Source organism: Heterodontus francisci, chromosome 41 (assembly GCF_036365525.1).
Source record: "Heterodontus francisci isolate sHetFra1 chromosome 41, sHetFra1.hap1, whole genome shotgun sequence".
Lineage (NCBI taxonomy): Eukaryota > Metazoa > Chordata > Chondrichthyes > Heterodontiformes > Heterodontidae > Heterodontus > Heterodontus francisci.
This window is the reverse complement of record NC_090411.1, coordinates 23,607,470-23,626,394: the sequence shown is the minus strand read 5'-3', so window position 1 is coordinate 23,626,394 and position 18,925 is coordinate 23,607,470. Positions and strand designations below refer to the sequence as shown.

The window sequence follows — 18,925 nt, the reverse complement described above, 5'->3', positions numbered from 1 at the left end:
TTTGTGCACAACAAGCTCCCATATATACCAATGCCATCATGACCAGATAATCTGTTTTTAGTGATGGTGGTTGAGGGATAGATATTGTGCAGGACACCGGGGAGATCTCCCCTGCACTTCTTCAAATATGGGATCCCTTACGTCTACCTGACAAGACAGACAGTGCCTCGGTTAAACATCTCGTCTGACAGTGCAGCACTCCCTCAGTACTGACATTGGTAGTGTCTGCTGCAGTCCTTGTGGTGAAGGTGCTCCTATAATAGTGTTAGGCGGGGAATGTCATTGAAGATCTTTGCACAATAGACCAAGTCACTATATGTGTAACCGTGCAATCTGGCCCTTGCAAAGAATGCATTTCAGGAAGTTGCATGCACAGAGTCTATGATTTCCTCTTTGTGGAATCACCCATATTACCTCTTTTGCTCTATAAATGGAGTTTTGTTAAATGTTTTGTACTGGGCAATGTAACAAAATAGAAAAAATGTCACCTAGCTTGGCCTGCTGTTTAGGCCCATGTACATGACCCCATAGAGGCCATAATTCATCTCCCTCCTGCCCTGGCAACAAGCCCCCCACCCCCCCTCCCCATACCTCTACTTCCTGCACAATCAGTTCTCTAACTGCATCCACATTCACTAATACTGTCTGCTACATCTGAGGGAGTAATTCTGGGAACCAGCACTCCCAGCAGAAAACATAGGACCAGGAGTAGGCCATTCAGCCCCCCGAGCAATCTCCACCATTCGATTAGTTTATACTTATCTGTATCTGAACCCACCTGGGTTCCCTAACCCTTAATACAAAACAAAAATCTAATTCATCTCAGTTTTAAAATTTTCAATTGACCCCCAGTCTCAACAACATTTTGAGGGGAGAGAGTTCCAGATTTCCACTACCCTCTGTGTGAAGAAGTGCTTCCTGACATCACCTCTGAATGGCCAAGCTTGAATTTTAAGGTTATGCCCCCTTGGCCTGGATTCCCCCCACCAGTGGAAATAGTTTCTCTCTATCTATCCAATCCTTTAATTATCTTAAACACCTCACTTAGATCGTCCCTTAATCTTCTGTACTCGAGGGAATACAAACTTAGTCTACGTGACCTGTCCTCATAATTCAACTCTATTAGCAAGATCTATCCTACAGTAAATAAACATGATTGCATACTTCGCTATTGGTGCTCCAATGTGGTTTACCAGGAGCAACCACTAGCAGGGTGTGCGGATCACAACTAGGACTGACAATAAAGTCGGCCCAATTCTCCAACATTCCCCCTATGAGCACAGCTCTCTACTGGGAGCTCTCATGGAGTTATCATATAAGTGTAAAGCATTTACTCCTCAAGTTACACTAAATTTGCAATAATTGTATTGCAAACAATGCACAACAAGTCACGGGACAGGAAAGTCCCATTAAGATTTCTCTTTTTTCATCAAATTTATTTGAAGAGTTTGAACCCCGTTGTCCAGTTCTATTGGTCAGGTATTGCAGGATTCGATACAGGTTAAAATTGCCTCTGTAACGGCACCAAAAATACATTTTAACCTCAAACTCAAAAAATGACTTGCCCTCCCCCACTGCTGCAGTATATTTCTGTTAACTACATAGCCAGACGCTGATTGAAATCTCCATTTTGGTGCTAAATTTTGGTAGCTTTGTGTTGTGGGCTGACGCCCACTAAACACTATCGAGTTATCAAGTTTTGTTCAGTTGAGTCTTTGCAAGAGACATACGGCATTGTAGGTGGGGAGAAAACATTGATCGTCAGATAAAGGGGTCATGGGTTGGCTTTCACTTTCTTTATTTTGTAAACAAACGGCTAGTAAAAAATGTGACCTCTTGCTTTTTGCTTAGCGAAAATGACAGTAAGATCTAATCTAAGTTAAATAAAATTAATCTGGTGTTGATGCTTCAATGGGATGTACCAGGAAATGATCGGACCACATGTTCAGCCCCTTATCTTGGCTGTAATATGGGAATGGATCATGTGGGATCTTTTCGCAAAGGGTAGAGAAGGAAGTTGGTGGGAGATTCGCTCTGCTACTGAATATCTAATGGGCATCTCCAGGCAATGTAGGCAGATGTATGGGACTAGATTCTACATGTTCTTGCAACCAGTGAATGGTGAGGCTTGAGGAGAACTATAGAACATGAACTCGTAACACAAAGAATATCAGAATTTGTACTTTTTCACCCTTCATCGAGCACATGGTTTATTGCAATGATCATCAAATCCAGGATAAATCTCCTGCTCTACGATTACAATACAGCTTAGCCTCAGAAAAGCTCCCTCGACTGCACCAGTACAGCCTTCCCATTCCCCACACCAAGCTTCATCAGAACAGAAGAAAATTCAGCAATTAGGAAAACCCATTCAGTCCAAATGATGATCGCCTTTCAGTATCCGATCTCACTCACCATAGCCGACCACCATCCTTCATAGGATTTACAGAACAGGCCATTCGGTCATTCAGCATTTACTGGATGTGGCCATCACTGGAAAGGCCAGCATTTGTTGCCCATCCCTAATTGCCTTCTGCAACTGCTGCAGTCCTTGAGATGAAGCTAGCAGTGTGGTTAGAAGGGAGTGCCAAGATTTGGCCCAGCCACGATGAATGTGATATATTTCCAAGTCCAAATGGTGTGTGACTTGGAGGGGACTTTGGAAGTGGTGGTGTTCCCATGTGCCTGCTGGGTGGTAGAAGTCACGGGTTTGGAAAGTGGTCCATTCTTACTCTATTTACTTCATTTCCCCCTAATAACATATATTCTGTTCCTTCCTCCATCAAGTGTTCATCTAGCTTCCCCTTAAATGCAGCTATGCTATTCGCCTCAACCACTCCACATTCTTTGGGCTTTCAGAATAATGTAATACCAGTTGATACCAAATTACAGCCAGAATTATGCTCAGGGCTCCTCCTCAATGTCTTACTCGCGATATAGTTTGAATAGTTGATGACATCTTGGTGGTAGCCTGGAGCTGTGCTTCTTGTTGCAGGGAGGAAAAGGCTAGAAAAGAAAAAAGGAGAGACCCTGGTAAAGACCAGACTCGCTGTCAATGGTCAGGAAGTCTGACTAAATCACTGAGCAACAAAACAAGATGACCAATCTGTGGGTGTGTGTGCATTTTAACAAGAATTGATTTTACTCATGAAGTATGATCCACCTACAACAACAAAAACTTAAATTTATATAGTACCTTTAATGTACTAAAACAGTCCAAGGTGCTTCAAAAGAGCATTATCAAACAAAATTTGACACCGAGCCATATAAGTACAGGAGACCAAGAGAGGCTGATTTTGAAGGAGTGTCTTCAAGGAGGAGAGAGGGGTGGAGAGGTTTAGGGAGGGAATTTCAGAGCTTCGGGCCCAGGCAGCTGAAGACAGACTCCAATGGCAAAGCGATAAAATCAGGGATGCGTAAGAGGCCAGAATTGGAGGAGCACAGAGATCTCAGAGGGTTGTAGGGCTGGAGGAGGTTACAGAGATAGAGAATGATGAGGCCATGGAGGTATTTGAGAACAAGGATGAGATGCTGGGTGTAATGGATCAGCTTAAAGGTGTATCTTTGGCTTCAGCTGAGGTTACAATGTATTCAGACGCTAAGTTGATCTCTGCCAAATTAAGAACTGGATGAAGCTTATTCAGTTCAGACCAAGCTGAGAAAGTATTCTTTATCGTGTTTGCTCACTACACCGACACCAAGGTTTAGTTTCCTGTGTTAAATGTTAGATGCTTTGATTAAAGTACCTCTTTTAAAATTCAAATGACCAGTCTATTCCTGTTTGCCATGTTCTGCTGGACAAGGTGTCAGTGAGAGAGGTGCAAAATAAATGAACGAAGATTTGTCTACTGAAGTAAAGTTTCGTCTTTTTTCAGCAACCATTTACATTTCTACAGCCTGTTTCAAATCATACAGTTGAGTGAAGGAAAAGGTGTTGGTGCTGGCAGAAGAGTCAAAGAGGAAACCAAATAAGAACTTGATCTGGAGCTAAATAAATGTTTGACAAGGAGGGCTCCTGGAAGCTTTGGAAAGCAAGGAGGAAAGTGGCAAGATGGAGGAGGGATTTAGGGAGGGTGATGGCAAGGTGGAGGAGGAAGGAATATGGCACCAACTTGCATTTATATAGCAGCTTTAACATAGGAGGGGCAAGGCCATGTAATGATTTGAGCACAAGGATAAACATTTTGTGTTTGAGATGCTGAGGAAACAGCAGCCAATGTACTGATGGGCGAATGGACTTGGTGTGGGATGAGGTATGGGGTTTTGGGTGGGTTGCGGTTTATGGAGGGAGGAGGACAGAAGCAAGCCCCAGAGTATTAAAATAGTTGAGTTGCCAAGTGACTAATGAGCAGCAGATGAGTTTAAGTAGGGCTCTGAGGTGTGCAATGTTACAGAGGTGGAGGTCGGTGAGCTTTGTAATAGAGAGGAAATGAATTCAGAAGCTCAGCTTGAGGGCGAGTAGGACATTGAGGTGGTTTGGCCTGAGACAGTGGCTAAAGAGCGGGAGATACAGTCAGTGGCAAGGGTATGAAGTCTTCAGCGGGGGCCAAAGGTGATCCACAAAGTGCTCAGCTGAAGAAATTTGTGATATAGCCAATGGATGATGCACAAGCAATGTGATGGCATAGGGGCATTGAGTCAAGAGAGAGATGGTGGCAATGTAGAGCTGGGTGCCATCAGTGTAACTGATGTTGCCAAAGGGCAGCGCCCAGGTGAAGAAGAGGAGGAGGGCCAAGGATAAATCTTCGGGAGGCTCACAAGGTGTTGGGTTAGGAAGAGAAACCACTCCTGACTATGCTCTGACTACAAGTGGGTAGCTAAGCGTGGAACCAAGCAAGGGCCAGTAGGTCAGACCCATTGAGCAATGGAGGAGAGACAAGGGAAGAGGATGGTGTAGCCAACCATGTCAAAGGTTTCAGAAAGGTCAAGGAAGATGAAGAGGGAAAATGCCTCACAGTCACAGAGAATGTAATTTGGAACTCCGATGTGACAGATGAAGGATTTAGAGAGGGAGGTAGGGAAGATTTAGGGAGGGTCGTGGCAAGATGGAGGGCTAATTTGAGGAGTAATTTCAATGTAAGTACTAGGCCATTCACTCTTTGCTTCCACACTTTTGGTCAGGTATAACAGAGTTAGGCCCAGAGAAAAATTCTTTCTATGATGTCCCATCCATCTGCCCTAAACCCAGTCTAAGGATCTCACTCCGCACTTACATTTCCAGCTCTAAGCCACTCTTTTTAGGTTGTCAGAGAATGCGATTTCCAGTGTTGTGCTGTAGACTCTTGCCCGTGAGTAACTGGGTAAGGACAACACACGCATTTGATGTTCAAAGTTCCCACCTTCGCACTTTAGTTCTGGCTATCCTCCAAAACTTTAATAGAGAGAAATTAGATGGGAATTCATGCTTATTTGTGTCGTGAGATTTAAAGTAATTGGTGGAAGGATTAGAGGGGAGATGAGGAGTAATTTTTTTATGCAAAGGGTGGTGGGGATCCAGAACTCATTGTCTGAAAGGGTGGTAGAGACAGAAACCCTTATCGCATTTGAAAAACACTTGGATATGCACTTGAAGTAATGCAACCTACAGGGCAATGGACCAAGAGCTGGAAGGTGGGATTAGACTGGACTGTTCTTATTAATCTGACATGGATACAATGGGCCGAATGGTCTCCTCCTGTGCGCCTTCTACATTTCTACATACATAACAATCGGCCACTGTCATGTTTCTTTTTCTGGCGCAAGCCCGCAAATGACCAGATTTATTGAGTTCAACTTCTCAACTTTAGTCTCATTTCAGCAGCTAAGTATTTCCCACCCATGCCTCTCTAATTTCTGGGCTACTCCACGATCTTATGATTTTTGGACTCCTGTAGCTCCAAATCACGAGCCTATCCATTGCAACAAAACAGGCTTACCACCCTTTTTTTCTGGCACTCATTTGTTGCCCTGAATCGCTGTATCTTCGGTTCATTTAATGACTATTTACTGTTGCATAACCATTTCACTGTTTGTACCTGCTCGTGACACAAGTAAGCGTGAATTCCCATCTAATTTCTCTATTATCCTACCATGTCTTAATCTGGTTGGGACCATGTTGATCTCACGCTGGCCTAGGCCTGTGTATGTGACAACCTATGCAAGAAACATGATTATATTTTCCATATTGCTTGGACTGCGTGGGTAAATGAAAAGGAAAGATAATTGGTTTTGCCTTGCTTTGTGTTTCTGCAGCATTGCCGAAGGATGAAAGGATTTAGACTGCAATTCGGGCTCATTGTCCTCATAGCTTCCTTGTGCGCATCAGGTCTCGGATGTCACAATGGTGTGTAAACAAATGTTTTTCTTATCAATTTATGAATTGTATGCTTTGTAGGTTCGTTCCCCAGGAAATGCATTGTTATTTTTTTCTCAGGCTGTGGGTGAAATTATTAGACCCACATCATTATTATTTAATAATTATTATTTCTAATCGAGGTGTTTAAGATTATGACAGGGTTGTCATGGAGAAGATGTTTCTGCTTGTGGGTGAGACCAAATCCAGGGGTCATCACTCTAAGCTAGTCACTAATAAATCCAATAATTAACTCAGGAGAAATATCTTTACTCAGAGAGTGGTTAGAATGTGCAACCCACAAATAGTATAGATGCATTTAAGGGGAAACTACCTAAGTACAAATGGGAGAAAGAAAATAGAGGGTTATGCTGATAGGGTTAAGTGTAGAAGGGTGGGAGGAGGCTCATGTGGAGCATAAACTCCAGCGTAGACCAGTTGGACCGAATGGCCTGTTCCTGTGCTGTAAATTCTGTGTCATTCTATGTAACTATTGGCCATCCATAGTTGCCCTGAGGAGGTGGTGGTAAGCCTGTTCCTTGGACAGCTGCGGTCCTTGTGGTGATCGCACACTGTCCATCCCCGAGACCCGTGAGATCGCTTTCCCCCATCCCAAAGTCATTGAGCTGGCAGAGGCCTGATTTTCCTTCACTTAGCTGCTCGGGGCTCCTACCAAAGCACGGTCTCTACAGAAGTGAGGTGTGAGGCCCAATCTCCTTGGCTCCTCGGAGCACACCATCTCTGCGCAGGCTCGTTTTCCTGCACAGAGGGTGAAATTTCTAGCCCTTGCATAATTTATTCAATGTTTGCTTTGTAACAGAGAACAAAGATCTGCAGTGTGTTGTAGATTATCTCAAGTCGATGACATGCTGCTGGACAGCAAAGGTTTCCCAAAATGATCCTCTGTGTGAAGTGTGGGTTGATGACCCTGAGGAGCTTGATGACTCGGAGGATGATGAGTAAGTGACATTTTGTTTTGTAAACTAATTATAGCTCACCACGACTGGTTCACATGCGCAATAGTATCTTTATGAAACCCTTTGTCAGACTTTCCTTCACTCTCTCGTCCATTTATTGGGCTGGATTTTGTGGAGGAGGCGGGGCCAATCAGAAGGCTGGCAGCTCAGCAGTATCGACAGTGCCACCCGGAGCGGTTGCCACTGCCAGTACTGCAGAGGCCTTGGACCCAGGCCCAGCACTGGAACCCCTGACCTCAGGTAAGTGATCACCGCGGTCGCCAGGGCCAGTCTGGAAAGCCCCAGTGAGGGGGTGTGGGTGGGTGGTCGTGCAGTCCAAGGGGAGGGGGGGGGGGGGTCCAGTCGGGGGGTGGTGGTGAAGTGGTTCCCAGCAGGGGTCCTCTATGGGCCATGAAGATTGCCCATGAAGGAGAGACACTCCCACCCCCCACAAGCCCACATGGAGGCAGCCTCGTTTTACAACCCGCCCTCCCTGCATGGCGGAGGCACCACCACCCCACCCCCACCCCCCACCGTTGGTAAGATCCCAGTAGCAGTGGGCAAAGGCTCCTAATTGACCATTAATAGGCCTCAAGGGCCTCAACTGGCCCCTAGTGGGAAGGCTATCAGCCTATCCCACCCCCAGTAAGACCGCTTAGCAATGGGCCCTCCGCCCCTGCCACGCTTCATGATTCTCCATGCCCCCCACCCCAGGCCCTGCCTCAGGGGGCCCATAAAATCCAGCTCATTATGTTCATAACACTACCTGAATGGGCAGTGGAAGCAGATTCAATAATAACTTTCAAAAAGGAACGATAAATACACAAAGTGGAACATTTTGCAGGGCTATAGGGAAAGAGCAGTGGGACTCATTGGAAAGCACTTTCAAAGAGCCAGCACAGGCACGATGGACTGAATGGCCTCTTTCTGTGCTGTATCATTCTATGGTTCTATGATTCTAAACCTTTTCCAGGTCTAGACTTCACTATCTATAGTAGCATTTTAGAGGTGAATGCTACAGTGTCCCTATTAAACATATTAAACCATTTACACAGTGTTTTACCAATTTAAAGGTGAGTCTCACCTTGCTGCGGAGTGTTGGACCTGACTCAGTTACTGAAACACTCAGGAAACATTTGCTCTGAAAGCCCACTGTAAGGCTTTGAAAAGTTCCAACTGGGCGAATGGCAGAGCAGAGGTGGGATCATGATTTAGAGTTCTGATGTTTGACGTTCTGATGGTGGATATCCATTGAAAACGGTAATAACTAATGCACTTGCATCACCTTTAGTGTCTGGTATGAATGAGAATTTAAAACAAGACGCCATCCACCTGCTCAGACAATACAGGTGGACGTTCAAAATCCCGTGAAACTGTTCAAGGAAGAGCAGGGAGTAATCCTGAGGTTCTGGCCATAGGGACATAGGAACAGGAGGAGGCCATTCAGCCCCTCGAGCTCATTCTACCATTCAATGAGATCATGGCTGATCTGTAACTTAACTCCATAAACCTGCCTTTGCCCCATATCCCTTAATACCTTTGGTTAACAAAAATCTAAGAATTTCAGATGTAAAATTAACAATTGATCTGACATCAATTACCATTTGTAGAAGAGTGTTCCAACCTTCTGCCGCCCTTTGTGTGTGAAAGTGTTTCGGAATTTCAATCCTAAAAGGACTGACTCTAATTTTTAGACTAATCCTGGACTCCCCCACCAGTGGAAATAGTTTCTCCCAATCTACCTTATCTGTTCCCCTTAATACCTTGAAAACGTTGATCAAATCGCCCCTTAACCTTCTAAGTTCCAAGGAATACAACCCTAGTTCGTGTAAATTCTCTGCATAATTTAGCCTTTGGAGTCCAAATAAACTTTTGCTGCACAGTCACCAGGCCAGTCTATTCTCCCGAAGGTGTGGTGCCCAGAACTGCTCACAGTACTCCAGATATAGTCGAATGCTTAAACAGTATCACCAAATAAACAGCTCAAGTGGTACTTCCTCTTGTTTGTGGGATGCAATTGGTGAAGAATGACTGTCGTGTTTGACTGTCCTTCACAAGTGATTCATTAACTGACATCCTATTAGACTTCTCAATATAAGGTGCTTGTAGGAGATGGTGGCATGGGATACTTATTTCAAAACAGCGAGAGTGCAAGGGACAAGGAAGAACTTTTGAACTGTCCATTTGGAGCTTAAGAGAAGCAAGTGAGGACAGCCGAGCGCAACAATATACATAGTAATACTGACAAAAAATGTAAAGAGTGCGATGGAGGGAGAAAGACTGGTGGCCAAAAAATGGTAGGAGGATGACCAACCAGACGGCGAGATTTTTCTTGAATCTTATACGGGTGCAGGTCTCAAAACGCAATTGTGTGCAGTTTGGTGCTTTAGCTCAAGCCATTTGGGAACTGGGTTGGAACATTGTCACTTTGTGACTTAAGATGTGGGGCAAACTGAAGAAAGACTGAGACACAGACTGACATATATTCATTATTCACTGAATAAACAGATCACTTGAAATCGCGAAAGGATTGCCACGCCCCACTCACCCCACGTGAGCTCCAAAAACAAGAAGAAAAATATGTTTTTCAGGACAGAAGGTGGTTTTTCTGGTGAACACTTTTATTACAACAAACCACTGCGGCTGAGGCACATTAACATGTACAGAAATACTCCAAAAGGCATCAACACCTCACACACATCTTCATAGCTCTCCAACAGTGTTATGGTGCTATCACAAGCACCTATACCTCATATGTCACATGGCTGTGACATAGAGACCGACAGACATATGTAGGGACCTTACACACAGACACCCAGATATACGCTCATACACAAAAATATAAAGTGCAGAAATGCAAATTCTTGAAATCAAAAATGTGTTGGAGATGCACAGCAACTTTAGTCAACCACAGAAGTGAAGGAAGAGAAGTTGATGCAGGCAAAACGCATACCTGGTAATGAGGTCCGACAGTCTCATTTTCCGCCAAGTCTGCTGGAAGGTCTCCTAGATTCAGGGCACCAGAAGTAGCACTTGTTTCCTCCCCAATGCCACCCTGAAGGTTGAAGGATCTGGAGCGGGCATGGGCAGGTCTAAAATAGATGAGTGCAACTTTTTTGTTCCATCCTGCAGTGATCTTCGGACCTGGAGACCCTCTGACTGCTGGTTTTTGGATGGCGAGCAGAATGCCCCAAAGCCGAGGGGCATTGCCAGTGCTGAAGGTCTCTCTGGCCTTCAGCAAGCACGGTATTTCTGCTCCTTGTTTCTAGGTGCAAGGCCCTATCATTCAAGTTTGCACCCTGGGCTGCGTTAAAACAGGAGGTTGCAGGTGGGCACAGTTTGGGTGCACTCCACCCGATTAAAATTGGCTCAATATTGGCATTAAATGGGGAAAAGGAGGATGAACGCCAATTTGGTAGTGGGGGGTTGGTATGAGGGTAGGAGAATAATCTCCATGCATATTGCACATGTACATACATTTTGACAGGCACATAGATCTATACACTGCCCAGAGAACTCTCCCGGGAAGCTGTATTCACTGGATGTTTACGATTATTGTTGACTGTCAATGTACTGAGCATGTCAGTGCGCTTGCGTCTTGCTGAAAACTTTGCACTTAGAACACAAGCATTCTCGCCCATGGGGCTGATCTTAAAATTAGAGCTGGATCATTCAGGGTGTTGTCAGGAAACACCTTTTCACATAAAGGGTCGTGGAAATTTGGAACTCTCCCCATAAAAGTATTGAGGCTGGGAGGAATCAACTGAAAATTTCAAAACTGGGGTGGATAGATTTTTGTCAGGTAAGGGTGTTAAGAGTTACGGAACCAAGGCGGGTGGATGGAGTTAAGAGACAGATCAGCCATGATCTAACTGAATGGCAGAACAGGCTCAATGGGCTGAATGGCCTCCTCCTGTTCATAAATTTTCAAGCAAATTGGGTGAACGCAGGGGTGCATTGCAAAGCACAATTGTGTCATTGCACTCTGCTCCTTGCTCTGTACTTTCTCTGAACTTGTCAGCATCAAAGAATGGGGGCAAATCATTGACCATTCAGGAGGTGCTGAAAAGCTCATAGTCCCTGCAACTGCGACCCACTGAAGTATAAAACAGTGTATTTTTGTTTCAAGAGGCATCCTGCAGAATATTTCTCGTGTGTAAATATGGGGAAAGCAGCACCTGGGGTCCTCACTCCTGAGACACGGAACACCAATGAAGGCCAATCGTGCCTTGGAGTGCTAAATCTTATTTGCAATCCTCAAGACATGACCTTCGAATTATAAATAAATTTAAAGCCTCTTTAATGTATTTACTGGCTAAAATAAGTGAAGCCACTTCCTGACGTGACAAACAACAAAATGTTCTAATCCGAAAGGTCGTTAAACCTCCACAACACTAACCTTTGGCTAAAGGCCAGAAATCTTTTTTTTACACATCCTATTGAGCCTGGTAGTGAGTTTGCCAGATTAATACAGCCAAAGGTGGTTGCCATGGCAAACATTAAAATTGACACAAGATTGGCATTAAAATAATAACAACTTGTATTTATATAGCATCCTTAACATAGTATAACGTCTCAAGGCTCTTCACAGGAATGATTATCAAACAAAGTTTGGCGTTGAGCCACCTAAGAAGATATCAGGATAGGTTTTTTTTTTATTCATTCATGGGATGTGGGCATCGCTGGCAAGGCCAGCATTTATTGCCCATCCCTAATTGCCCTTGAGCTAGGCCATTTCAGAGGGCATGTAAGAGTCAACCACATTGCTGTGGGTCTGGATTCACATGTAGGCCAGACCAGGTAAGGACAGCAGATTTCCTTCCCCAATGGACATTAGTGAACCAGATGGGTTTTTACAGCAATCGACAATGGTTTCATGGCCATCATTAGACTAGCTTTTTTTTTTAAATTCCAGATTTATTAATTGAATTCAATTTCCACCTTCTGCTGTGGTGGGATTTGAACCCATGTCCCCAGAGCAATACCCTGGGTCTCTGGGTTACTAGTCCAGTGACAATACCACTACACCACCGCCTAGCCAAAAGCTTGATTAAACAGGTAGGTTTTAAGGAGCATCTTAAAGGAGGAGAGAGAGTTAGAGAGGTTTAGGGAGGGAATTCCAGCATTTAGGGACTAGGAAGCTGTGGCCCGGCCACAAATGGTAGAGCGATGAAAACCAGGGATGCTCAAAAGGCCAGAATTGGAAGAACGGCAATACCTTGGAAGAATGGAGAAGGTTATGACGATAGGGAGGAATGAAGCCATGGAGGGATTTGAAAACAAGGGTGAGAATTTTAAAAATCTAGACACTGCCATGCCAGGTGCTGATGTAGGTCAGCGAGCACAGGGGGTTAAGGGGAAAACAGGACCTAGTGCGAGTTAAGATATGGGATGCAGAGTTTTGGATGAGCTCCAGTTTCTGCAGGACGCGAGGTGGGAAGTCAGCCAGGAGAGCATTGGAATGGGTGAGATTAGAGATAGCAAAGCGATGAGCGTTTCAGTAACAGATTAGCTGAGGCAGATGAGGGTGTAAAGGGGAAGAGGATGGTGAACACCAGGGTAAGGTTTGTACATAGGCTTCCTGATAGCTCAGCAGGCAAATACACTAGCTGGTGCTTTCAGCCAATACAGAACAGGAAAGCCTTGATACATGCACATTTGCCTGGCATTGCCGATATGGGAGGGTGCATGATCGGGCACCTACTCGAACATGCATGGATGCCCACTGCTGTGCGCACATCTCAGCCTGGTCAATCCTTCTGGGTTGAATTATAGGGTGTTCTAATAAACGTGGCCTCAATGAGATGAATTCATGTCACCCTCAAAAATATGAGCCAGTGCAGAGCAATGAGGCAGAAGGCTGAAAACCGAACTGCCAAGCACCTGGCCTTTACAAGCTGCAGCATTCTGATGGGTTACTGGTGCTGGTGCTTGTGTCATGCACCTCTATTGTCTAATCCACGTGTGTGTTGAATAGTAGGCGACCACCACAGGTACGGATCACATTTTTCAAGCCCTAAGAAGGAGGGGAAACTCGAATAGAGGATTAGTTGTGGGGATGACTTAGAATCATAGAACGACACAGCACAGAAGGAGCCCATTCAGTCCATCATGCTGTGCCAGCTCTCTAAAAGAGCTCTCCAATTAGGCCCACTCCATCGCTCTTCTCCCCATAGCCCTGGAATTTTTTTCCCTTCAAGTATTTATCCAATTTCCTTTTGAAAGATACTTTTGAATCTGCTTCCACCGCCCTTGCGGGCAGCATATTCCAGATCACAATAATGCACTGCGGAGAAAAATATTTCCTCATGTCACCTCTAGTTCTTTTGCCAATTGTCTTAAATCTGTGCTTTCTGGTTACCAACCCCATTTCCAATTAAAACGGTTTTTCCTTATTTACTCTATCAAAACCCTTCATTATTTTGAATGCCTCTATTAAATCTCCTCTTAACCTCCTCTCCTCAAAGCAGAACAATCCCTGCTTCTCCAGTCTCCCCACAGAACTGAAGTCCATTCTTTGAGGTGCGTCTGTATTTGGTCAAACACCCAACACTCCTGCAGGAAAATGAGGCAGGAGGCAGGATTAAGGCAATCCATGGTTATGTGCCAATTCAGAAGGATACTTTCAATTCCTTGCTCTTACATTCTTATCCCTATTGTCTCTTAAAAGGGCTGAATTCCCAAAAATGTGTAGCCCAAAAAGTAATCCGGGCTCATCAAAGATGCAAGGCAGAAGCTGCAATCTCAACTTTATGTTCTTCGCTGCTGCACAGACCTTCAATGTCACTCTGTTGTGCCCAAGGCACGGGTCTCAGACTGAAGTTGCATGGATTCCCAACTTTAAACCATTGCATAACAGTAAGTGAAGTTAAACATTTCAAATAGTTGTTTGGTTTTACAGAACTTGAGTATTGCTGAAAATAGAGACATGTTGTTGAAGCCTTTCGTCTTGCACTCATCAGGACAATCTGCAAGAATGCCAGTGTAAGGGAAAACAAGGACTTTATACTGTATGAGAAGAGAGTGCTGATTGGTTGACAAGTGAACTCTGATTGGTAGAGGCATTGCCATGGAGTTTACAGTGACAGTTAACCGCCAAGCTTTGTTTAAAATTTAAACCAGACAGCTTGACTCTGATTGATCAAGGTATCGCCCTGAGGAATGAACCAGTGAATGGCTGTCACTTATTTTGTTTAGCTGGAACAGGTGCAATGTTTGTACATGTTCTTTCTGTCTGCAAAAAACAGGGCCCTGTGTATTAACATATACAGCTTCCATTACGTGCAAATGCACCTCACTGCGAGCCCTACTGGCAATCTCAAATTGGTTGTCAGCATAATTCTTAGCACATTGAGGATTATTTAGCAAATGTTGTCCAATCGCAGCATCACATCTAATGTTGGACACTGTGTTTTGAGTTTTGCAAACATGGGCTGGTTGGGTATGGCCTGTACCTTGCCCGTTGCAAACAGTGGAAGAGACATGTTGTTTAATATGATCCACCAGTCTTTGGGACTATTGTGCAGGCCCCCTGCCAAGACTGAGGCATATTAATTACACCACATGGACATTAAATTTCAAATTGTTGCTGGGAAGAACAGAAGGCCTGTTACAAGAAATTGCCAGGCCCCTGGCAATGCTAATTTTTGCATATTAGCAGGCTGTGTTGGAACAAAGGAGCTATCCCCTGCTCCCATACAATACACAGAACAGACCTGGTCAAACCAGTCCATCACGTGACCACCCTGATGGCCAACCTGGGAGTTTTAAGTTGTAGAGACAGTATTTGAACTGGCAGAAGGCAGTTTTGCTCCTGGACTGAAAACATCCCTCTCCTGTCTGCTCCTATCTCTTTCTCACCAGCTTTGGAATCCACATGAACACCAAGAGAGAAAAGTCTCCTACAGTGAACAAGGTTTAAGAAGAATACTGGGCCCCAATGAAAAGGAAGATGGTTGTGGTTGTTGGAGGTCAACCATCTGAGCTCCAGGACATCACTGCAGGAGTTCCTCAGGGTAGTGTCCTAGGCCCAACCATCTTCAGCTGCTTCATCAATGACCTTCCTTCAATCATAAGGTCAGAAGTGGGGGTGTTCGTTGATGATTGCACAATGTTCAGCACCATTCGTGACTCCTCAGATACTGAAGCAGTCCGTGTAGAAATGCAGCAAGACCTGGACAATATCCAGGCTTGGGCTGATAAGTGGCAAGTAACATTCGTGCCGCACAAGTGCCAGGCAATGACCATCTCCAACAAGAAGAATCTTACCATCTCCCCTTGACATTCAATGTCATTGCAATTGCTGAATCCCCCATCCTAGGGGCTACCATTGACCAGAAACTGAACTGGAGTAGTCATATAAATACCGTGGTTACAAGAGCAGATCAGAGGCTAGGAATCCTGAGACGAGTAACTCATCTCCTGACTCCTCAAAGCCTGTCCACCATCTACAAGGCACAAGTCAGGAGTGTGATGGAATACTCTCCACTTGCCTGGATGGGTGCAGCTCCAACAACACTCAAGAAGCTCGACACCATCTAGGACAAAGCAGCCCGCTTGATTGTCACCCCATCCACAACATTCACTCCATTCACCACTGGCGCACATTGGCAGCAGTGTGTACCATCTACAAGATGCACTGCAGCAACGCACCAAGGCTCCTTAGACAGCACCTTCCAAACCCGTGATCTCTACTAACTAGAAGGACAAAGGCAGCAAATGCATGGGAACACCACCACCTGCAAGTTCCCCTCCAAGTCACACACCATCCTGACTTGGAACTATATCGCCGTTCCTTCACTGTCGCTGGGTCAAAATCCTGGAACTCCCTTCCTAACAGCACTATAGGTGTACCTACCCCACATGGACTGCAGCGGTTCAGGAAGGCAGCTCACCACCACCTTCTCAAGGGCAATTAGGGATGAGCAATAAATGCTGGCCTGGCCAGCAACACCCACATCCCATGAACGAATAAAAAAAAAATCTACCTACAAGCAAGGACTCTACAGTGAGCTCAAAGACCCATAACCAAAAACTCTTCAGATATTGCCTCAAACTTTTCTACTTTATTACTTCTGCTCTTTTCTGTCTCTATTTGCATGTCTGTATGCATGCTAGGGTGGGCACGTCATGTATCTGTAGGCATCAACCGAATTAGCGTTTAAGTTAAGTTTAATAAAATTTCACCTTTCTTCTTTAAATCTAAGAAAGACTGTTTGTGCTGGTTTCTTTGCCTTATAATTGAACAAGGATTCACCAAGGGGGAGCTAAGAACACAGCATGTTTAAAATACAATCCTGTTACAGTAAGACCAGCTGAAGGTTGAAAGGGACCCCTAGACCTCTTTCTCACCTGTTCGTAACAGGGACGTACGGCCTATATACCTAGCATCACATTAGCATTGAAATTCATATATCACATTACTCATTTGTGTGATAGGCAGGACGTCATTTCTTTCCAGAGGTTCATTCCTCAGGGCAATGCCTTGACCAATCAGAGCCAAGCTGCCTGGTTTAAATTTCGAACGAAGCTTGGCAGTTAATTGGCAGTCACCGTAAACTGGTGCATTTTCCATGGCAATGCCTTTCCTATCAGAATTCACTTGTCAACCAATCAGCATTCTCGTCTCATACAGTATAAAGTCGTTGTTTTCCCTTACATTGGTATTCTTGTGGATTGCCCTGATGAGTGTAAGGCAAAAAGTTTCAACAACATGTCTCTATTTTCAGCAATACTTAATATTTCCATTCAAACAATTGGTTCTCTTTGTGCGAGACACACCTTATAGGCTGTATACTGTATAGTGCTGGCCTAACTATTGACCCATATAATTAAAAGGTACATAACAGATGGGCATCCACATGGCAGTGTCAGCTGTGGCTCAGTGGGTAGCACTCTCACCTGAGTCAGAAGGTTGCACTTTCAAGTTCCACCCCAGAGACATGAGAAATGTAATCCAGGCTGACACTATAGTGCTGCACAGTCTGAGGTGCCATCTTTCAGATGAGAAATTAAACAACACTATTTTGAAGAAGATGCAGATATCCTGGCCAATATTTATCCCTCAACCACCATCATAAACAGATCATCTGGTTGTTCTCACATTGCTGTTAATGAGAGCTTGCTGTGTGCACATGTGGCTGCCATGTTTCCTACATTTCTTCATCGGACGGGGTATTGAGTACAAGAGTTGGCAGGTCATGTTACAGTTGTATAAGACTTTGGTTCGGCCACATTTGGAATACTGCGTGCAGTTCTGGTCACCACATTGCCAAAAGGATGTAGATGCTTTGGAGAGGGTGCAGAGGAGGTTCACCAGGATGTTGCCTGGTATGGAGGACGCTAGCTATGAAGAGAGGTTGAGTAGATTAGGATTATTTTCATTAGAAAGACAGAGGTTGAGGGGGGACCTGATTGAGGTGTACAAAATCATGAGAGGTATAGACAGGGTGGATAGCAAGAAGCTTTTTCCCAGAGTGGGGGATTCAATTACTAGGGGTCACGAGTACAAAGTGAGAGGGGAAAAGTTTAGGGGGGATATGCGTGGAAAGTTCTTTACGCAGAGGATGGTGGGTGCCTGGAACGCGTTGCCAGCGGAGGTGGTAGACGCGGGCACGATAGCGTCTTTTAACATGTATCTAGACAGATACATGAATGGGCAGGAAGCAAAGAGATACAGACCTTTAGAAAATAGGCGACAGGTTTAGATAGAGGATCTGGATCGGTACAGGCTTGGAGGGCCGAAGGGCCTGTTCCTGTGCTGTAATTTTCTTTGTTCTTTGTTCTATTACAACAGTGACTACACTTGAAAAGTACTTCATTGGCTGTAAAGCCTTTTGTGATGTCCTGAGGTTGGGAAAGGTGCTATATGAATGCAAGTCTTTCTTTGCAGTGAGGGATCTGAATTGACCATAGTACATTAATCATGTTAGTTTGCCTTAAATTCCACATTAACTGAAAAGCAAGCAATGGAACAATCACTGACCTCACCATCTGCAAAAAATATGCATCACAAAAAAAACTCTGAAATCATCCTATCGTGTTGGCTCCCCAATATCAGCTATTAATATGGCCATAAAAACAAAATTAATAACATAAACAATAACATTCAAAAGAGCTGGGGGAAAAAATCACAAATATCAGCTGGAAGCATTGCCATCCCAGCTTCCAAACCTCTAAAACAACTCCCCTCCCACCCCCCACCCCCCCACCCCCCCATCGGCCCCGACATAGATCTCTCCTCCCAGTCCCCTTAAGCTTCCCTACTACTTTGTACCTGGATGGCCTCCAAGCATCATAGATATCATAGCACAGAAAGAGGCCATTTGGCCCATCATGTCTCTGCTGGTGCTGAGGTCTCCAACAGGAGCTGGCTACTGTAAGCCCATCTTTCTTCTCTTTCCTTATGTTTATAATTTTGCTTTCGAATACTTCACCAATTTCATTCCAAATGAGGTTCCAGGACTTTGCCTCTTGTAATAACTCTCTCTGCAAAAAAATCAATCTTTTAATTTAACCCTTTTTTTTCCGCTGCTTAATCTCCTCTCTGCCCAGTTCACCAACTGGTGGAAAAGATTTGTCACCGTTTACTGACTCAAAACCTTTGAGAACTTTGAAAGCCTCATGAACAACCTCTTAA

The 18,925-nt window shown here is 44.6% G+C and overlaps 1 protein-coding gene across 4 annotated transcripts in view; it reads left to right on the top strand.

The window, feature by feature from the left end:
- The window catches only part of LOC137353358 (interleukin-2 receptor subunit beta-like), an 81,300-nt gene that overhangs the window by 38,520 nt on the left and 23,855 nt on the right, over window positions 1-18,925 (top strand). For all 4 annotated transcript variants that reach the window (XM_068019530.1, XM_068019529.1, XM_068019531.1 and 1 more), the window contains 3 exons: window positions 6,232-6,322; window positions 7,152-7,290; window positions 13,958-14,145. In XM_068019530.1, coding sequence (XP_067875631.1) covers window positions 6,232-6,322; window positions 7,152-7,290; window positions 13,958-14,145 — 418 coding nt within the window. The remainder of the gene's footprint in view (window positions 1-6,231; window positions 6,323-7,151; window positions 7,291-13,957; window positions 14,146-18,925) is intronic.